At 43.1% G+C, this 23,544-nt stretch overlaps 1 protein-coding gene across 2 annotated transcripts in view; it reads left to right on the top strand.

Moving 5' to 3' along the window:
• The window catches only part of CDHR2 (cadherin related family member 2), a 235,202-nt gene that overhangs the window by 56,106 nt on the left and 155,552 nt on the right, over positions 1-23,544 (top strand). For both annotated transcript variants that reach the window (XM_040406756.1, XM_040406746.1), the window contains exons 4-5: positions 3,418-3,557; positions 14,436-14,486. In XM_040406756.1, coding sequence (XP_040262690.1) covers positions 3,418-3,557; positions 14,436-14,486 — 191 coding nt within the window. The remainder of the gene's footprint in view (positions 1-3,417; positions 3,558-14,435; positions 14,487-23,544) is intronic.

The following is a 23,544-nucleotide window of genomic DNA, read 5'->3' as shown; positions in this document are numbered from 1 at the left end:
TGACATGCGTCACTTTAAGTGGTAATAGCTTTGGAACACTTTTACTTATCCACGCCATTCTGAGATTGTTTTCTCGTGACACATTGTACTTCATGACAGTCATAAATTTGAGTCAATATATATCTCCTTTTTTAAAAAAAAAATCCCAAATTTACCCAAAAAATTTAAAAATTTGCAATTTTCTAAATTTCAATTTCTCTGCTTCTAAAACAGAAAGTGATACCTCATAAAATATTTATTACATAACATTCCCCATATGTCTACTTTATGTTGGCATCATTTTGGAAATGTTATTTTATTTTTTTAGGACGTTAGAAGGCTTAGAAGTTTAGAAGCAATTCTTAAAATTTTTAAGAAAATTTCCAAAACCCACTTTTTAAGAACTAGTTCAGGTCTGAAGTCACTTTGTGGGGCCTACATAGTGGATAACCCCATAAATGACCCCATTGTAGAAACTACACCCCTCAAGGTATTCAAAACCAATTTTACAAACATTATTAACCCTTTAGGTGTTCCACAAGAATTAAAGGAAAATGGAGATGAAATTTCTAAATTTCACTTTTTTAGCAGATTTTCTATTTTATTACATTTTTTTCTTTAACACATTAAGGGTTAACAGCCAAACAAAACTCAATATTTATTACTCTGATTCTGCGGTTTACAGAAACACCCCACATGTGGTCGTAAACTGATGTAAGGGCGCACGGCAGGGCGCAGAATGGAAGGAGCGCCGCATGGTTTTTGGAAGGCAGATTTTGCTGGATTGGTTTTCTGAACGCCATATGTTTTTTATTTTTCTACCGATCGTCTTGTGCAGGGGCTCATTTTTTGCAGAAAGAGTTGAGGTTTTTATTGGTACCATTTTTGGGTACATAGGATTTTTTGATCATTCATTATTACACTTTATGGGACAAGGTGGCCAAAAAATTGGCTGTTTTGGAACAGGTTTTTTTTGTTTTTTTTTACAGCGTTCATCTGAGGGGTTAGGTCATGTGACAGTTTTATAGAGCAGATCGTTACGGATGTGGCAATACCTAATATGTATACTTTTTCTTATTTATTTAAGTTTTACACAATAATAGCATTTCTGAAACCAAAAAAATGATGTTTTAGTGTCTCCATAGTCTGAGAGCCATAGCTTATTTATTTTTTGGGCGATTGTCTTAAATATGGGCTCATTTTTTGCGGGATGAGGTAACGGTTTGATTGGTACTATTTTGGGGTATATTCGCCTTTTTTGATCGCTTGGTGTTGCACTTTTTGTGATGTAAAGTGACAAAAATGGCTTATTTTTTTGCACCGTTTTTATTTTTTATGGTGTTTATTGGACGGGGTTGATGATGTGATATATTTATAGAAATGGTCGTTACGGACACGGTGACACCTAATATGTGTGGTTTTCTGTTTGTTTGGGTTTTTTTTATAGGAAAAGGAAATTTATTTTTTACATTTTTATTTATTTATTTTTACTTTTATTATTTTCACTTTTTTTTTTATCAGTTCCCTTTTGGATCTTGAAGATCCAGTGGGGCTGATGGTTGTACTATACTTTGCAATGCTCTTGCATTGCAAAGTATAATACAATCAGATGCCTGTAGGTGGCAGCACTGGACGCCTATACCATGGCAACCGGACGCCTTTGCAAAGCGTCCGGTTGCCATGGCAACCATCGGGCGCTGCGATCGCAGCAGCCCTGATGGTTGAGAGAGAGGGGGCCCCCTCCCTCTATTACCCCCATGGATGCCGCTACTGCGGCATCTATGGGGTTACAGCAGTGTCAGCATAGAGCTGACACACGCTGCTGATGGCGGCGGCTCAGGAATGGAGCCGCCGCCATCACACACACACAAGGGGGACCGCATCGGGGGCAGGGGGCAGCGCTGGAAACGGGGGAGGGGGGGCAGCATTTTACTTACAGATCGGGGCAGGAGGGGGCGGACCGCTTCGGGGGGGCAGGATAAGATGATCGACACGAAGGAGGCACAGATCGGTGCAGGAGGGGGCGGACCGCATCGGGGGCAGGACAAGAACAAGGAGGGGGCACAGATCGGGGCAGGACCGCATCGGGGGCAGGACATGAACAAGGAGGGGGCACAGAGGGGGCTTCAGGACACATTACCGATTTCAGGCTGTGATCTGCAGAGCGCAGATCAGAGCCTGAAACCGGCATTTTAACACTGCCGCGATCCGATTGGTTAGTCTGCACAGACTAACCAATCGGATCGATTGCCGGCAAGGGGCCACTCTGATTGGCCCCTTGCCGGCATTACCGCACTGTATGCTGTCCGTGACAGCAGCAGGACAGGGGCAGAAGCTTAAATCCAAGCGCTTTGCAGCGCTTGGATTAAAGAGCTGCCAGAACGTGTATATACGTGGTAGCTGCACGGGGCATGTGCAGCTATCACGTATATATACAGATTGCAGTCGTGAAAGGGTTAAATATGCTCTCCTCCTTTACCGAGTTGATTCCCTTTATGTATTTAAAAGTTTCTATCATATCCCCTCTGTCTCTTCTTTCTTCCAAGCTATACATATTAAGGTCCTATACATATTAAGGTAATCTATCTATCTATCTATCTATCTATCTATCTATCTCATATCTATCTATCTCATATCTATCTATCTATCTATCTATCTCATATCTATCTATCTCATATCTATCTATCTATCTATCTATCTATCTATCTATCTCATATCTATCTATCTATCTATCTCATATCTATCTATCTCATATCTATCTATCTATCTATCTATCTATCTATCTATCTATCTATCTATCTCATATTTATCTATCCCATATCTATCTATCTATCTATCGATCTATCTATCTATCTATCTATCTATCTATCTATCTATCTATCTCTTATCTATCTATCTATCTATCTATCTATCTATCTATCTCTTATCTATCTATCTATCTATCTATCTATCTATCTATCTATCTATCTATCAATTTATCTCATATCTATCTATCTCATATCTATCTATCTATCTCATATCTATCTATCTCATATCTATCTATCTATCTCATATCTATCTATCTCATATCTATCTATCTCATATCTATCTATCTATCTATCTATCTATCTATCTATCTATCTATCTATCTCATATCTATCTATCTATCTATCTCATATCTATCTATCTCATATCTATCTATCTATCTCATATCTATCTATCTAATATCTATCTATCCCATATCTACCTATTTCATATCTATCTATCTATCTATCTATCTATCTATCTATCTATCTATCTATCTATCTCATATCTATCTATCTATCTTCTATCTATCTATCTATCTATCTATCTATCTATCTATCTATCTATCTTCTATCATGCAAATATTGTTTAACAAATCATGTTTTACATAAAGCTATAAATTTGTGATTTTCACTGGGAGTTTTTCTCTCACAGGTTCAATTGTTTTCACAATTGAGGCTACAGATAAAGACAATGATCCTCTGACCTATGGTGTAATTGGACGAGATTCCTTTTATTTCTCTTGTAATTCCATCAATGGTGATGTGACTCTTGTTCTCACTTTAGATTATGAGGTAAGTCGTTTAAAGAAATAAAACTGATGTGTTCAGATATATTCACAATTACCGTACTCTCTTTTTCTCCAACAGAATACATATTATGTATTTAAATTCTTTGCCAGCAAAAAATGTTACTATTTATTGGAGCTTATCCTTTCAGTGTGAACTGACATTTAACCCTTAATGACTGGACAATTTTCCTTTTTTTTTTTTTTTTTCATTTTCGTTTTTTTTACTCCCAGCCTTCCCAAAGCCATAATTTAAATTTTTCATTCATATAAGCCGTATGAGGGCTTGTTTTTAGCGGGACAATGTGTACTTTCTAATGGCACCTCTTAATATTGCATATGAGTTGGGTGGAATTATATAAATTTACACATTTCTGCCACAGTTTTATGGGTTTTTGTTTTTGCAGTCTTCCCCTATGCGGTTAAAACTGACCTGTTACTTTCATTGTCCGGGTCAGTATGATTACAATGATACAACACAGTGAATCGTGAATTTCAATACTGAAAAAAAACTTGCATTGGCATATTCTGACTGCTATAACTTTTTTACTTTTATGTGTATGGAGCTGCTCATTTTTTGCAGGGTGATCTGTATTTTTTATTGATACCATTTTACCATTAGGGTGTGCAGGAGTTTTTGATAACTTTTTATTACATTTTTTGTGGGAGGTGAAGTGACCAAATGAGATAAATAGTGTTATGTTGTAATAGTACAAGCGTTTTTGCATGTGGCGATGCCATGATGTTTTTTTTTTAATTGTTTAAGTTTTTTTATTTTCATTTTGAGGAAAGGGGGTGATTTAAATTTTTATATATTTTTTTTTTGTTCATTATTTTTTAAAAAGCTATATATTTTTTTCAACTTTGTATATAGTTCCCCTAGGGATCTACAGGAGTGCCGAATTATTAGGCAAATGAGTATTTTGACCACATCATCCTCTTTATGCATGTTGTCTTACTCCAAGCTGTATAGGCTCGAAAGCCCTATACAATTAAGCATATTAGGTGATGTGCATCTCTGTAATGAGAAGGGGTGTGGTCTAATGACATCAACACCCTATATTAGGTGTGCATAATTATTAGGCAACTTCCTTTCCTTTGGCAAAATGGGTCAAAAGAAGGACTTGACAGGCTCAGAAAAGTCAAAAATAGTGAGATATCTTGCAGAGGGATGCAGCACTCTTAAAATTGCAAAGCTTCTGAAGCGTGATCATCGAACAATCAAGCGTTTCATTCAAAATAGTCAACAGGGTCGCAAGAAGCGTGTGGAAAAACCAAGGCGCAAAATAACTGCCCATGAACTGAGAAAAGTCAAGCGTGCAGCTGCCAAGATGCCACTTGCCACCAGTTTGGCCATATTTCAGAGCTGCAACATCACTGGAGTGCCCAAAAGCACAAGGTGTGCAATACTCAGAGACATGGCCAAGGTAAGAAAGGCTGAAAGACGACCACCACTGAACAAGACACACAAGCTGAAACGTCAAGACTGGGCCAAGAAATATCTCAAGACTGATTTTTCTAAGGTTTTATGGACTGATGAAATGAGAGTGAGTCTTGATGGGCCAGATGGATGGGCCCGTGGCTGGATTGGTAAAGGGCAGAGAGCTCCAGTCCGACTCAGACGCCAGCAAGGTGGAGGTGGAGTACTGGTTTGGGCTGGTATCATCAAAGATGAGCTTGTGGGTCCTTTTCGGGTTGAGGATGGAGTCAAGCTCAACTCCCAGTCCTACTGCCAGTTTCTGGAAGACACCTTCTTCAAGCAGTGGTACAGGAAGAAGTCTGCATCCTTCAAGAAAAACATGATTTTCATGCAGGACAATGCTCCATCACACGCGTCCAAGTACTCCACAGCGTGGCTGGCAAGAAAGGGTATAAAAGAAGAAAATCTAATGACATGGCCTCCTTGTTCACCTGATCTGAACCCCATTGAGAACCTGTGGTCCATCATCAAATGTGAGATTTACAAGGAGGGAAAACAGTACACCTCTCTGAACAGTGTCTGGGAGGCTGTGGTTGCTGCTGCACGCAATGTTGATGGTGAACAGATCAAAACACTGACAGAATCCATGGATGGCAGGCTTTTGAGTATCCTTGCAAAGAAAGGTGGCTTTTTTGGTCACTGATTTGTTTTTGTTTTGTTTTTGAATGTCAGAAATGTATATTTGTGAATGTTGAGATGTTATATTGGTTTCACTGGTAAAAATAAATCATTGAAATGGGTATATATTTGTTTTTTGCTAAGTTGCCTAATAATTATGCACAGTAATAGTCACCTGCACACACAGATATCCCCCTAAAATAGCTAAAACTAAAAACAAACTAAAAACTACTTCCAAAAATATTCAGCTTTGATATTAATGAGTTTTTTGGGTTCATTGAGAACATGGTTGTTGTTCAATAATAAAATTAATCCTCAAAAATACAACTTGCCTAATAATTCTGCACTCCCTGTATAACAAGCAGTCATTAGATTGCTCATCTCATAGACTCCAATGCATTAGTATTGGAGCCTATAAGAATTACACTAAGTTTCTATTGAGCCCTGCTACAGGCAGGCTCCCCATAGGAACTAATGTGTAGCAGCCTCTCGTCACTCAGTCAGAGTGTGCCGTACATACCATCCGACTCCCCCGATATTCACCTTGGGGACCCGGTGCACACATGTTATTATGTTATTGTCAATTGCATACATTAGCCCAGTGTGCCTGCTGTTTAAAAAAGCAGGCATCCGGCTGCTTTGGTGCCTGCTGCACTTGCGAGCGGGTGCCATATTTAAAGTCCCAACTGCTGATATACCGTATTTTTCGCCCTATAAGATGCACTTTTTCCCCCCTAAAAGTGGGGGGAAAATAGCAGTGCGTCTTATGGGGCGAATGCTGCGATTTTGCCGAATTTTCAATGATACACCGGCTGCGATGCCGCGCGGCGGGTGTATCAGCTGTGAGGGAGGAGGGGCTGGGGGCCGGCATCTGCTTTTCTAATGACAGCGGGGCCCGTGCAGTGACTGTATTCTACTACACGGGCCCCGCTCACTGTTTAATCGTATCTGTAATAGTTAATTGTTATGTATATAATCGGGTAATCAGCGCCTGTATTACTTACAACTACAAGTGCACGTAGCAGAGAGGAGGGAGGAGGCAGGCCGGGAGGACGGGCGCTGGCAGCGTGAGTCACCACGTCACGCGCCTGCGCCGCCCACTTTATGAATGAAGCAGGCGGCGTGGGCGCATGACGTGGTGACTCACGCTGCCAGCGCCTGTCCTCCCTGCCTGCCCCCTCCCTCCTCTCTGCTACCGAGCGCTTGTAGTTGTAAGTAATACAGGCGCTGATTACCCGATTATATACATAACAATTAACTATTACAGATATGATAATATACAGTGAGCGGGGCCCGTGTAGTAGAATACAGTCACTGCACGGGCCCCGCTGTCATTATAAAAGCAGATGCGTCCCCCACCCCCCGTATTGAGGGTCATTCACTACAGGGACAATGTTATGGAGGGGATCGGTGGATGACACATAGCATAAGATGCTATATATGTGTCATCCACAGATCCCCCCCCATAACTGTCATACACAGATCCCCATAACAGTGCCATCCAGAGACCCCAATAAGAGCCATCCACAGATCCCCCATAAGTGTCACCCACAGATCCCCCATAAGTGTCACCCACAGATCCCCCATAAGTGTCACCCACAGATCCCCCATAAGTGTCACCCACAGATTCCCCATAAGTGTCACCCACAGATCCCCCATAAGTGTCACCCACAGATCCCCCATAAGTGTCACCCACAGATCCCCCATAAGTGTCACCCACAGATCCCCCATAAGTGTCACCCACAGATCCCCCATAAGTGTCACCCACAGATCCCCCATAAGTGTCACCCACAGAGCCCCCATAACAGTGCGTCACCCACAGATCCCCCATAACAGTGTGTCACCCACAGATCCCCCATAACAGTGTGTCACCCACAGATCCCCCATAACAGTGCGCCATCCACAGACCACAATTAGCTGAAAACCCACCAAAAGCACACCTTTTGGTTCCAAATATTTTTTTTCTTATCTTCCTCCTCAGAAACCTAGGTGCGTCTTATGGGCCGGTGCATCTTATAGGGCGAAAAATACGGTATATAGTTGGCATAGTTGATTCATCACAAAAGACCACAAAAACATACATAGAGACAGTTTTGGACTGGGGGGCCTCGGGGCCCATCCGCAAATTGATTTTTGGGCCAACCCTACAGTTTTATGCAAATAATATTTGTGTATTCAGGATGCAGTTTTAGCTTTTTCATTGCAGGATTTCAAGAGCCATAACTTTTTTAATTTCATCATATAGCCATAGGAGGGCTTTTTTAATGGAACTATTCAGTATTGTAGTTATGGAAGTGTTTTTGGGTGGGTAGAATGAGAAAAATCGTAAATACAGGATTAATCTTAATTTTTATTGAATGCGCAGTGTAGTATAAATAACAGCATTATTCTGCAGGTTATTCAATTATGGCAGTACCAAATATGTCTAGTTTATTTCATATTTTACTAGTTTTGCATTGCAATCACATGTTGTACGTAGCTTCAAAACTGCTCCCCTCTACTCTGAGTGACAGCTGTAGCATCCAATCAGGAGACCATTTCGACTGTCATACAGAGCAGAGGGGCAGTCAGGATGAAGGTAATAGTGATTAACAAAATACATTACAAAAAAGATTTTAGGGCATTTGATTGGGTTTTAAAGCAAGTTATGTGAAGGTTTATTTAGGTACAATTTAAGCCCCACTGGTTGGGGCCACTTTGTTAATTTGGCAGTTTCTGACTTGTGTCTTACCTTGCTCTGGTCTTGTGGCCTAAGTTGATATGAGCCAAACTCATATCAGTGAACTCTACCTTAGAACATTTCGTTCTACAAGATATTATGAAAACAATAATGGGTAAATACATATAGTGGGATTCGCTCCGTAGTTAGGATAAGCGGGCGCAGTACAGAGGCAAAATACAGTTCGCAATTCAAACTTCAGTGTTTATTCACACAGGATGCCAAAAACAAAACATCACTTTTGCAGCGTTGGTGTTACTTCACACCCAATGGCAAGTTAATAAAACAAAAGTCACCTTGTGGCAGTTCCTGCCTCATAAAGTCAAATACAGGCTTTAGAGCGGCCTGTTCCCCTGACATACGGTCTCCGCTCTCCAGCACAGCACAGGCATAAGATCCCAGCACACAGACCTCCTGAGCTCCACTGTCAGACGGGAGGTAATTCTTTTCACCTGGCATGTGTTGGCTGGTTTTTATGCTGGCAAAACCCGGCCTGGAACTAGGTGGAGTAGTCACCCACCCAGCACTTTGACTACTCCCGATAAGAGCCATCCCGGATCAGCTATTACAGCAATGCGAAGTAACCCAAGTGTCAAACAGCAACTGCTGCTGACACATAAAAACCGGCTCTTACTCCACCAGGCCAGGACCTCGGTGACACGTACCTATCATCCACGATGCTCCAAGATATTTACACTAACTCCATGAACTTCTCATCACAGGGGCATGGAGACAGCTGGAAAGAGGCAAACTGCAACATTTTTAAAGGCATCTTGTATAATTCCTTCTAATGGCTGCAAATCCTAGTGCCTACAGTTGCAGAATGGGTTACAGACCTTAACTGTCAAAAATGCATGGAACACACCCTTGTTGGAGACACTGATTAGTGTTTTGTTATGTGGGATGGCCCATCAGTATACCCCAGACTTAGTTGAGATTTATACAAAACAAAAACACTAACTATCAAGGTTTTAGTTACACTGGTCTGACCTAATACCTAGGCTGAAGACCATGAGACACTATGGTTATGGTTGCCTGTATTGACCAACTTCACCTGATATTTGTCAGACAGCGATCAACTCCTGTCTGGATGTATGAAGAATCCAGATGAGGTTTATTTCCAGGCTGAATCCTTGTAAATATGAAAAAACAGTAGGTGATAAGATGATTTTTGTCAAGGTTCAACAAAACATATGAACAGTACTAAAGCATATGTAATCAAAAAGAGAAGTTAAGGGGCTGATTACATCAGAGTCTGACTACAGGGAGATAACAGAGACAAACTTTAAACAGAAAACACACCACAATAAAAGCAATAAGACTGTAACAGCGGCTGCTGTGCGCAGCTGTTCCCCTGCTTACCGCCGCGGTCCCGGGCACCATGTTCAGCGGTGATCTGTGGCCGGTGCTTCCCATTCACCGCTGTAGTCCTGGGCTCTGTCTGTGCAGCTACTATTGTTCTGGGATCCTCTCCACAGCTTCTTCTCAGCCCTGGCCACAGCATGCTTGCTGTTTGTTTCTTGCAGCACTTCCCTAAGGGCCGGCGCGCGTCAGTTACTAGGCTTTATGGGTTAGATCATGTGACCTCGCTGACCAATCCTAGCCCTCCTGCACATATATAAGTGATTCAGCCCCCTTCCCAGATGCCTCAGTGTCAAGGTCCTTGTGTCCTGTTTAAGTTTCCTGATAACCACGTTGTGTTACTGACTCTATTGGGTTCCTGGATTCTGCTACCTGTCTGATCCTTGCCTGCTTGTCTTGAATCCTGCTGGCCGATCCAGGATTGCCGACCTGTACCTGTGCCGCCTGCCCTGACCTTGGGGCCGGCGGACTACGCCTCTTCCTCATTCTTCGGTCCTTGCACTGTTGCTCCTTGGTAACGACCCTGCTGCTGACATCGCTTGTTCTGTTCTGGTGCCTTCTTCAGGTATCTCCTGGTCACGCCTTGCACAGCTGCACGTGTGCCTATCCTCCTCAAAAGGTAGCGACCTGGTGTCCCCTCAGGAAAGTCTATCCCCCACCATCAGCGGTACTGTGAAGAAACAAGGGTTCACTTAGACAACGCCCATAGAGGAGGTAGGATACGTGCACAGTGGGGTTCATACCCGCTGGTTCGTGACAAAGACATTGAATATAATAAGAGACATGGGACATGGCACTCCCCGTATGAAATCTTTAGATTTCACAATAAATCATAAATAGTAACAATAATATACCATCATGAAGACAGACAGAAAATAAGAAAATGCAACTGCAAACAACAATAAACAATTATATTAACCCACAGTCTATGGTTGGAAGGTCCTGAGGAATGTAATACACAACAGTAGAGAACCATATACAAATTTCAAATATAACCCATTTTTGGATTGGGAAAGCAGAAAATGCCTAAACTTCCACCCACAATATATTCCGAATGTTAATGTTCTAAGTTATAACACAGTTGGTAGTTTGTGTGCATATCGGCGGTGTCCTTCTTCAAGTGTGTCCTCCCTAGTAAGAAGAATAAGCACTGGCTCAGTGAATACACATTCCTGGACTGTAAAGTTCATAGGCTTGATTTTAGATGGTGTCAGTAGGAAATGTGATCCTCAGACAAGAATCTTGGGAAGGACAACCACATGTCACAAAGAGCTGACGAAGGTGCAGATTTTGTTTCAGCAGGGGTTGTCTCACTTCAGCAAATAGCATTTATTGTGTAGAGAAACTTAATACAAGCCTATGAATTGTTATGGAATGTGATGGAAAAATTAATCCAGCTAGCAAAGGAAGCGATATGGACAATAAGAATACATTAGTAAGTGCCTTGTATTAAAGGGGTATCCAATTTCACAAACAGCCCCCCATGTGTCGGGCCCCTCACAGGTAATATACTTACCCCGCTCCCTGTGCCGCTCCTGGTCCCAGCACCGCTGCTGCTACTTCTCCCTGTATACAGAGAAAACATCCGGTGTCGGGGGGGGAGGGGATGAGCCAACGATGCTAGGGAGGCTTGTCTCCGCCTGCGATTGGCTGCTCCCCCCGACACCGGGATGTTTTCATTTGTGTACGGGAGAAGCTGCAGCATCAGTGCAGGGACCAGGAGCGGGATGCGGGATAAGTATGTTGCCTGTGAAGGGCCAGTCACAGCGGGGGGGGTGGGAAGCTGTTTTCTGATATTGAATAACCCCTTTAACTTCCTCTACATAATAAATGCAATTTGCTAAAGTGACACAACCCCTTTAAGGTCAATGCAAATATGTGAAGGATTGGCTTTACCTCGGACAAATCCACAGTGTGGTTTATTGTCGGTTTCAGGCATCTTCAGATAGGCTACTGCAGCTATGGCTTTGATCGATATACCTCAGAAAATATGATTTTCTCTGGTAGCAGCTGAAAGGGAATTTGGAGCATAAAAATACATGACTTGCTCAAGCAGCAGCCATAGAAACATAGAATGTGTCGGCAGATAAGAACCATTTGGCCCATCTAGTCTGCCCAATATACTGAATACTATGAATAGCCCCTGGCCCTATCTTATATGAAGGATGGCCTTATGCCTATCCCATGCATGCTTAAACTCCTTCACTGTATTTGCAGCTACCACTTCTGCAGGAAGGCTATTCCATGCATCCACTACTCTCTCAGTAAAGTAATACTTCCTGATGTTACTTTTAAACCTTTGCCCCTCTAATTTAAAACTATGTCCTGTTGTAGCAGTTTTTCTCTTTTAAATATTCTCTCCTCTTTATCTTGCTGATTTTGATTCCCTTATGTATTTAAAAGTTTCTATCATATCCCCTCTGTCTCGTCTTTCTTCCAAGCTATACATGTTAAGGTCCTTTAATCTTTCCTGGTAAGTTTTATCCTGCAATCCATGTACCAGTTTAGTAGCTCTTCTCTGAACTCTCTCCAAAGTATTAATATCCTTCTGGAGATATGGTCTCCAGTACTGCGCACAATACTCCAAATGGGGTCTCACTAGTGCTCTGTAGAGCGGCATGAGCACCTCCCTCTTTCTACTATTAATGCCTCTCCCTATACACCCAAGCATTCTGCTAGCATTTCCTGCTGCTCTATGACATTGTCTGCTTACCTTTAAGTCTTCTGAAATAATGACCCCTAAATCCCTTTCCTCAGATACTGAGGTTAGGACTGTATCACTGATTTTATATTCTGCTCTTGGGTATTTACGCCCCAGGTGCATTATCTTGCACTTATCAACATGAAATTTTAGTTGCCAGATTTTTGACCATTCCTCTAGTTTTCCTAAATCCTTTTCCATTTGGTGTATCCCTCCAGGAACATCAACCCTGTTACAAATCTTTGTGTCATCAGCAAAAAGACACACCTTACCATGGAGGCCTTCTGCAATTTCGCTGATAAAGATATTAAACAATATGGGTCCCAGAACAGATCCCTGAGGTATCCCACTGGTAACAATCCATTCAACAATAGGGGAGTCCAAGCACAAAGACTGCAATTTATTGATAAGCCTTCTATGTGGGACAGTATCAAAAGCCTTACTAAAGTCTAGATAAGCGATGTCTACTGCACCTCCGCCATCTATTATTTTAGTCACCCAATCGAAAAAAATCAATAAGATTAGTTTGACATGATTTCCCTGAAGTAAACCCTTGCTGTTTTTTCATCTTTCAATCCATGGGATTTTAGATGTTCCACAATCCTCTCCTTAAGTATGGTTTCCATTAATTTCCCCACTATTGATGTCAGGCTTTTAGATGGGATTTTAGATGTTCCACAATCCTCTCCTTAAGTATGGTTTCCATTAATTTCCCCACTATTGATGTCAGGCTTACTGGCCTATAGTTGCTTGATTCCTCCTTACTACCTTTCTTGTGAATGGGCACAACATTGCTAATTTCCAATCTTCTGGGACGACTCCTGTTGCCAGTGATTGGTTAAATAAATCTGTTAATGATTTTGCTAGTTCACCTCTAAGCTATTTTAATAGCTTTGGGTGTATCCCATCAGGCCCCTGTGTTCCATGTTTTAACACTGCCAGGCACTGGTATTTATTCTTTCATGACATGTGCGTCAGCTATGTACTCAAGGACCTTCCAGGGGATAGATTGCATCATAAGTGCATATGCTTTCCATCCATCCATGTGGTAGATATGTTCTGTGCAATACATAGGGCATTTTTCCTTGTCTTTAAAGTGATGTCCATCATGCCCTACCCAAGGTGTATGAATTCTCCCAGAGTGTCAGTACACTGCCACAGTTGGCCAAGGAAGTCATCACAATACATTCCCACGATGGGCTCAATAACTTCAGTGCCCCTCACCCTTAGTTGTTCACATGCATTAACCATTCCCTCACTGACCTCTCACAGATGAATAAATGCCCAGTACATGGTAAATTACATATCATAACATGGATCATCAAATTTTGGGAAATATAATAACATGTATAAAATAACATAATATTATAGCAATTCTGGCCTAACAGGTAAACTAACTGGTATTGCCGCTGCAATAGGGTCAAATGGTAATCCATAGCAACAGTTACTGCAAAGGATATGGTTTTGTTTGTGGGCTGTAGGCTGATTTCCAACCTTCATACAAATACACTGCAATAAAAGCAATAAGGCAGTGAATATAACCACGAGACATGGGACATGACGCATACTAATATAAAAATATTACAGTAAAACTGAACTAATTTTTGGTAACTGAAAATAGTATTGTGCCATGTTTTTTCCTTTTTACTGGAAAAAGCAATGTAATTTACAGTATGCTAATTATAAGGCAGCATTCACACGACCATATGTATTTTGCGGTCACAATGTCATCCGTGTGCTGTCCACATCTGTACAGTTTTTTTTTTCTGGTCCACAGAATCTTTGAAGTCAATGGGTCCGCAAAAAATGCAGATGGCATACGGACAGTATCCGTATTTTGTGGATCCACGGTTTGCGGACCACAAAATACACACGGTCGTGTGCATGAGGCCTAACTGGTAATGTTTCTCAAAGCTGTTCTAGTGTCATAAGCTCTATAAATTGCAGGGTATTGATATTCGATATACAGTATATGTAATCAATGTCTGCTTTTATTTTTCATTAGAGTAAATCAAAGCTTGAAATTACTCTGACAGTAACTGATGGATTTGAACTGGTAAGTACTCACTGTGTAATCGGGTAAATGTTCCATATCATGTTTTAAAGAGGGTCAGTCACCAGAAAATGCAGTGCAATCTGCAGGCAGTATGTTATTGAGCAGGAGCTGAGCAGATCTATATATAATGGAAATGATTCAGTAAAACTTGTAATTTATACATTTAAATCTCTGCCTTTTCTGTACACAGGGGAGGCGTTATCAGTGATTGATCAAATTCTCTGTGTAAGTGTGTATACATAGCTGTCAATCACTGATAATTGTACATAGGAGAGGTCTTATCAGTCATCAATAGTATTTTCTGTGTGAGTGTATACATACTTAGCTGTCATTGTCACGGTGGACAGGATACAAGATACACAGAATACCACCAAACAAGTGTCTAGGCAAGAAGCTGGGGATAAAGGTCACCTATTGACAAATCCCTACCAGCTCTCCCTAGACTTCTATGCCCACGTTCAGACCCTGAAGGTGGGAATAAACGTGTCCCCGTGCCTGGGCTGAATATTCCCTAAAATCCCTAAGATGGTGAAAGGGGGAAAGGGGCAGCCTGTTCCCTCAGGACCTGGAGGGGACAGGCATCTCTCAAACAGCCTAGACAGACAACCACAAGAAAGCAAAACCAACTTATCTTGTTACTGAGCAGGAACAGCAAATCCTTCCTTCCTCTGAGCCAGACAGAAGCTATAACCCGCACAGGACACTGGGAGTGGGCATAATTTAAACTCAAACCAACGACCCCACCCAGTGCACCTGAAGGGAGACGGATACAGCTCAACTCCAAAACAAAAACAAAAGGCTACACACGTGCTGCTAACCTGGCAGACCTCCGCACATAACCTGAGCAGGGCATGACAGTCATTCACTGATAGTTGTAAACAGGGGAGGTGTTATCAGTGATAGCATTCTCTGTGTAAGTGTGTATACATAGATAGCTGTCTGTAACTGATAGTTGTACACGGGGAGGTGTTATCAGTGATTGACAGCATTCTCTGTGTAAGTGTGTATACATAGATAGCTGTCAGTCACTGATAGCTGTACACGGGGAGGTGTTATCAGTGACTGATATCATTCTCTGTGCAAGTATGTATATAGATATAGCTGTCAGTCACTGATAGTTGTACACAGGGGAGGTGTTATCAGTGATTGATAGCATTCTCTGTAGAAGTATGTATACATATATTGCTGTCAGTCACTGATAGCTGTACACAGGAGAGGTGTTATCAGTAATTGATAGTATTCTCTGTGTAACTGTGTATGCATAGATAGCTGTCAGTTACTGATAACTGTACATGGGCGGTCTTAAGTATAGAAAGAACAGAGCAGTATGAATGACAAGTTTTACAGAATCTTTTCACACAAAGTTATATATCAAGCTGCTCATCTCCTCCGGCTCTATAACATGATGCATATTCCATAGTATTTTCTGGTGTCAAGTCTTCTTTAATCTAAAGGGCACTTAATCAATACATTTAGTCATACTTACAATTGTCAACAGAATGAATAAAGCGTTTATGGGTGTGTGTGGGGAGGAGGATGTTGTATAACAAAGCCAAAAAAAGTCTAAGATAAAAAAAATTACAAATATATCTATGACATATCAAAACAGTTTGGGGTCATTTTTTTTTTAAGACTGTCGTCTAAAACAAAATAACCCCAATAGCTGGTGGCGGATCCTCCGAAGTTTTGCAGATGCGACAGTCTCTACATAACTTTGGTGTATCCTGTGCCAGTCTAAATGTAAGCCAGCTTCCTTCCTGGGTTACATTTAGACCATTTTCTATGCCTAAAACAGGCGTAGAAAATGATGAATGAGACGGGCCTATCAGCTTGTTCCCTTCCCCACCCACGCCACGCCCAATTTTTTTTTATCTGGCGTGAGTGGGGATTAGCTGCAGATTGTGGCGCAAATAAACTTTGCGCTGCAATCTGCACCGGAAATACGCCTAATATAGGCATATTTCTAGATAGCAAATGACCCCATTTGTTTGTATCTCCCATTAATAAATGCACATCAGTTGTGTTGTTAATGGAGTGCAAACTGGAAAGTAATTAAGTTTTATATTAGAATGCAGATTCATTTCAGCTACTAGTTTCAATCCTGCTGTTACTTCCTGCTTGGAAAAGGACAAGGAGCTGTCTCGGTCAGTATTTGGACAAAGATTGGATCAAATATTGCTAAGGGGCTTAACAGAGTGAATTCAAATTAAAAGTAAAATATTCCCATCTTATGTAGAACTGAGAGAAGTTTCCCTACACTTTAGTAGAGATGAGTGAATTTAAAAAAAAATTCAATTCGGATGCTTCGCCGAATTTGTCAAGAAACAAGTTAAATCTGCTGTATCCTAGCCTGCAGAAAGAGTGTATCTCAGTGTACATCAGCAACATGCATAGCGTGTCCTTTCTGGTAGTGAAACAGTTACTGTGCGTCAGTATGACAGGCAGGTCTCATACTGTATATGGACATGTGCATCATCGTGCAGGCTACCAACAGTCCTAGCTAATCCCTAGCTGAACCAAAATAAAAGCATATAGCAGATTTTAGTAAAGGAAAAGAAAACATGTCCGTGGCTGCAGGAGCGGTGTCCCAATGACTCTTTAGTGGAACAAAAGAAGGACATGGAGGCAGTGCCAATACTACTGAACTACTCAAAAGTAGTGGAGACCCTATAACAGAAGAATTATACAGCTTAGGCTACTTTCACACTAGCGTTCAGAGCGGATCCGTCTGATGTTTCATCAGACGGATCCGCTCCTATAATGCAGACGTTTTTTCATCCGTTCAGAACGGATCCGTCTGCATTATAACTTAGAAAAATTTCTAAGTGTGAAAGTAGCCTGAGCGGATCCGTTCAGACTTTACATTGAAAGTCAGGGGGGGCGGATCCGTTTGAAGATTGAGCCATATGGTGTCATCTTCAAGCGGATCCGTCCCCATTGACTTCCATTATAAGTCTGGACGGATCCGCTCGCCTCCGCACGGCCAGGCGGACACCCGAACGCTGCAAGCAGCGTTCAGGTGTCCGCTCGCTGAGCGGAGCGGAGGCTGAACGCTGGCAGACGGATGCATTCTCAGTGGATCCGCCTCCACTGAGAATGCATTAGGGCTGGACGGCTGCGTTCGGGGCCGCTCGTGAGCCCCTTCAAACGGAGCTCACGAGCGGACACCTGAACGCAGGTGTGAAAGTAGCCTTATTTACCTCAATTTGAGAATCAAGACCTAATGAAATAGCTTATCTGTTAAACAAGGTCTACACCCCAATAACAGTAGAGGTTGTTTACCCCAATTTGAGAATCAAGGCCTAATATAATTGCTTATTTGTTAAACAAGGTGGACACCCCAATAACAGTAGAACAAGACAGGATATTCACCTCAATTTGAGAATTAATGCCTAAATAGCTTATCTATTTAACAAGGTGGACATCCCAATAACTGTAAAATTAGATGGGTTATTAACCCCAATTTGAGAATCAAGGCCTAATGTAATTGCTTATCTACTAAACAAGGTGGACACCTCAATAACAGTAGTATTGGCTAGTTTATTCAGCCTAATTTGGCAATCAAGAAGTAATAGAATTGCTTATCTATTAAACAAGGTGGACACTGTTCACTTAGATAGCTCTGTGCCCTACACAGGGATCGATGCAAACTGTGATGTCTCCTGTGGATCCCTTCAGTTGTCCCTGCAGTCTCCCTATGCTCACCCTATGCTCTCCCTACAGTGTGTAAAAACTCTCCCTACAATCTCCTTACACTGTCTCTGCACTCTCCCTATCCAATATTATGCAATTAAAAGCATTTAGCAACACTGCCCTTAGCACTTATCACGTCTCTCCCTAGGCTGATCTCACAGTAAAATGGCGGAGAACTCGTGGGAGGAGGATTTTAAAGGGGGGCTGGCTAGCTGCTGATTAGCTGTCTGAACGGCATTCCCGGGCTTCTTACTTTTACTTTGTAACTTTGTAACAAGTGTAACCGCCATTTTAGGAAAAAAACTATTCATTACCACGAAGCTCAAGGAAATTTGGATGCTTCGCTTCTATCAACAGTACACATTAGAATCAAATAAAAGAAATCATCTGTTTGATTTTTAGAGACGACTATATACATTAGGAGTAAGATGTAAGGTAAACTGATTTTGTTAACAAAAGACATGAGATTGCCTTATATTTTCTCTTTTGTCAACATGTCAGATTAGATGATTTATGCCAGGCTGAATCAGGTTATAAAGGATTATAAATAGCAGAGTAAGGCTTGTGTCACACTATAGATGTTAGGCTACTTTCACACTCGCGTTTTGGCTTTCCATTAGTGCCATCCGTTCAGGGCTCTCACAAGCGGTCCAAAACGGATCAGTTTTGCCCTAATGCATTCTGAATGGAAAAGGACGCATCAGTTTGCCTCCGATCAGTCACCATTCCGCTCTGGAGGCGGAATGGCTACCTGCAGCGTTTTGCTGTCCGCTTGACAAAACTGAGCCAAACGGATCCGTCCTTGCACACAATGTAAGTCAATAGAGACGGATCCGTTTTCTCTGACACAATCTGGCATGATAGAAAACGGATCTGTCCCCCATTGACTTTCAATGGAGTTCATGACGGATCCGTCTTGGCTATGTTACAGATAATACAAACAGATCCGTTCGTATGCATGCGACGGATGCATGTGGTTGTATTATTGTAACGGAAGGTTTTTTTCAGATCCATGATGGATTCACAAAGAACGCTAGTGTGAAAGTAGCCTAAGATGGCCAAAACATTGTCTGTTTGGTGATGCTGTCGGTAGTGATGATCGAGCATGCTCAGCCGAACACCAGTTCGGCTCGAGCATCTCGATGCTCGGCACATGGCAGTATTTGGCCGAATACCGCATGTGCTCAAGTGCAATATTCTAGTCTCCGCCCCATACGTTTCTTGGCTGCTACGCAGCCAATAAACGTGCGGGTAAGTACTGCCCTCACTGTAATACTGTAGCCATGTTGGCTGCTGGCATTACAGTGATTGGCTGGCCCGAACGCGTCATCAGGTGCTATATAGCACCCAATGACGCATGTTTGGCTCATTCTTAGGCCTCATACACACGACCGTTGTGTGTTTTCCGGTCCGCAAATTGTGGATCCGCAAAACACGGATGGTGTCCGTGTGCGTTCCGCAATTTGCGGAACGGCACGGACAGCCATTAATATAACTGCCTATTCTTGTCTGCAAAACGGACAAGAATAGGACAGGTTATATTGTTTTTGCGGACCACGGAACGGAGCAACGTATACGGACAGCACACGGAGTGCTGTCCGCATCTTTTACGGCCCCATTGAAGTGAATGGGTCCGCATCCAAGCTGCAAAAACTGCGGCTCAATGCGGACTAAAACAACGTTTGCGTGCATGAGGCCTTAGTCAGGGAGAGCTGTGCTGAGGAAGGGACACAGTGTAGGGAGTGATTTAAGAATATTTTTACCACCAAAACTTTTCAAAGACCCAAAAGTCCTTTTAAGGACTATTGTGTGTGGCAGCAGCAATCTATATTTTTAGTGCAACCTGCGCTAAATTACACAAACTTTACAGACCCAAAAGTCAAAGTATTGTGTGTGGCAGCAGCAATATCTTTTTTTAGCGCAAACTGCACAAAATAGCTAAAACTTTACAGACCCAAAAGTCCTTCTAAGGACTATTGTGTGGCAGCAATATTTATTTTTAGCGCATCCTGCGCAAAATAGCGTACGGACAGTGACATTAGGTGTGCCATGTCTCCTTTGAAAAGTGTGCGCATCCAAAAAATATCTGACATACAGTGTACTTTTTCAATAGACGGTGTCCGCTTCTGACAGTGACATAACCAGTGCCACATCTGCAGTGTAATGTGTGCCCTGAAAAAAATTTGCTGTGACATCCAGTGTACTTTTTCCGTAGACGGTGTCCACTGCGGACAGTGACATTAGCTGCGCCACATCTCCAGTGTAAAGTGTGCGCATCCCAAAAATATCTGTGACATCCAGTGTACTTTTTCCGTAGATGGTGTCCGCTGCGGACAGTGACATTAGCTGCGCCACATCTCCAGTGTAAAGTGTGCGCTTCCAAAAAATATCTGTGACATCCAGTGTACTTTTTCCGTAGACGGTGTCCGCTGCGGACAGTGACATTAACTGCACCACATCCCAAGTGTAAAGTGTGCGCATCCAAAAAATATCTGTGACATACAGTGTACTTTTTCAATAGACGGTGTACGCTTCTGACAGTGACATAAGCAGTGCCACATCTGCAGTGTAACGTGTGCGCTTTAAAAATTTATCTGTGACATACAGTGCACATTTTTGTGTAGACGCTGCGGACAGTGACATTACCAGTGGTACCTCTCCTTTATAACGTTTCCTCATCCCAAATACCTGTCACATTTCCTGTAATTTTTCATAAGCCACTGGTGACAGCATTGACATTACCTGCGGGATATGACAGACTTTCAATCATATATAACATTTAATATGAAGAAGGCGAGCAGTAAGGGACGTGGCAGTGGCCGTGCTGCTGATGGTGCACGCAGAGGCCGTGGCCCTGGGCGCGGTGAAACTGTGCCTGCTGCCAGAGCACAAGAAAAACAATCATCCACGATGCCTAGCTTCATGTCCCAGTTTGCAGGGAGGTGCAGGACACCACTCTCGAAGTCAGACCAGTGCGACCAGGTGGTCGGTTGGATTGCAGCAGATAATGCTTCCAGTTGGTTAAGCACCACCCTGTCTTCCACCAAGTCCAGTCTTAGTAGCCAAGAGTCTGCTCAACCCAATCCTCACCTTGATCCTCCTTCCTCCCACCATGGAGAGTCTGGGCAAACAAGTGATCCCACACTCAGATATTCCGAGGAGCTCTTTTCAGCGCCATTCCTTGATTTGGCCCTCTCGCCAAGCAGGCTTGAAGAGGGACAGATCTTCTGCCCTGATTCCCAAACTCTTGAGCATCCACAATCACAAGAAGATGATGGTGCGGAACGGCAATTACTGTTTAATGAGGTGGATGATGATGAGACACAGTTGCCTATTACTCAACGGCAATTACTGTCTCAAGAGGTTGATGAAAAGGATGAGGCACAGTTGTCAATCACTAAGGTAGTGGTTAGGTCAACAAGTCAGGAGGATGAGCAAAGTGAGGAAGTGGAAGAGGAGGTGGTGGACGATGAACTCACTGACCCAACCTGGGAAGGTGGAAAGCCGAGCGAGGGGAGCAGTACAGAGGGGGAGGGATCTGCTGCACCGCAACAGGCTAGAAGAGACAGTGGGGTGGCAAAAGGGAGAAGGCGGGCCCGCAACTGTTCCATGAAGCTCCCCCTTGCGGAAATCTCCCTTGCCAAGGGGTAGCTGTTCTGCAGTATGGCGTTTTTTTTAGGAAAGTGCGGATGATAAAAGAATTGTCATTTGCTACCTGTGCTGTACCAAAATGAGCAGGGGCGTGAACACTAGCAACCTCACCACCACCAGCATCATCCGCCACATGGCATCCAAACACCGTAATAAGTGTAACGAACGCCTGGGTCCACAATCTGTGTCTGCGGGTCACACCACTGCCTCCTATTCCCCTGTGTTACGTGATGGCCAATCCCCTGTCGAAGGCGCAGGCCCGGATGCCTCCCGCCCTGCACCTGAACCTTCGCAAGCACCATCAGCGACCACATCCATTTCCGTGTCCCAGCGCAGCGTCCAAATGTCCTTACCCCAGGCATTTGAATGCAAGCGCAAATACCCAGCCACCCACCTACAGGCCATATCACAGCTTTTCAAATTACTGGCCCTGGAAATGTTGTCATTTAGGCTTGTGGACACTGAGGCCTTCTGCAGTCTGATGTCGGCGGACGTCCCGCGTTACACAGTCCCCAGCCGCCACTATTTTTCAAGGTGTGCCGTGCCCGCCTTACACCCGTAACATCACACGTGCCCTGACCAATGCAGTTACTGGGAAGGTCCACTTAATCATGGACACATGGACAAGTGCATTCGGCCAGGGACGCTACATTTCCCTGATGGCACACTGGGTGAATGTTGTGGAGGCCAGGAGCGAGTCGTACCCTGGGATGGCACAGGTGCTACCGACGCCAAGGATTGCGGGCCCTAATTCCATCAGGGTTTCCGCCACCTCCTCCACTTCCACCTCCGAATTATCCGCGCGCAGCACCAGTCAGTCATCAGTCGGTAGCTGGAAGCAATGTAGCACCGCAATGGGGAAGCAGCAACAGGCCATGCTGAAGCTGATATGCTTAGGGGACAAACAGCACACCGCCGCAGAGCTGTGGCAGAGGCTAAGAGACCAGACTGTTGTGTGGCTCTCGCCACTCAACCAGCGGCGTAGCTAGAAATGACTGGGCCCCATAGCAAAAAAAATGTATGGGCCCCCCACTCCCAGATCTCCCACCCTCACATACCGCTCGGACCTCGCCTCCACATACGCAGCTCCGCATGCACTTGCGACGGTTACGTGTAGGACTGAGCACAGACAGTTGGTCACTGGCAACGCATTTGTGCCAGTGTAGGAAATGTATGAATCTAAATGTCTGTATATTAAAGAAGATTGTCAAATTGTACAGGGGTCTGTAACACAAGAAGGTGAAAGTACATATCATGGGGTGTGTATGTGTATTAGACAGAAGGTAGGGATATATATCTTGTGTAGTTTGGGTATTAGGGAGAGTAAGGGGTATATATCTAGGGCTGATTTGTCTTTTTGCTGATGACACAAAGATATGTAACAGGGTTGATGTTCCTGGAGGGAAACGCCAAATGGAAAAGGATTTAGGAAAACTAGAAGAATGGTCAGAACTCTGGAAACTGAAATTTAATGTGGATAAGTGCAAGATAATGCACCTGGGGCGTAAAAACCCAAGGGCAGAATATAGAATATTTGACACAGTCCTGACCTCAGTATCTGAGGAAAGGGATTTAGGAGTAATTATTTCAGAAGACTTAAAGGTGGGAAGACAATGTAATAGAGCAGCACGAAATGCCAGCAGAATGCTTGGATGTATAGGGAGAGGTATAAGCAGTAGAAAGAGTGAAGTGCTTATGCCGCTGTACAGAACAC

This window comes from Bufo bufo, chromosome 1 (assembly GCF_905171765.1).
Source record: "Bufo bufo chromosome 1, aBufBuf1.1, whole genome shotgun sequence".
Taxonomy (NCBI): domain Eukaryota; kingdom Metazoa; phylum Chordata; class Amphibia; order Anura; family Bufonidae; genus Bufo; species Bufo bufo.
This window is presented reverse-complemented; position numbering and strand designations above follow the sequence as displayed.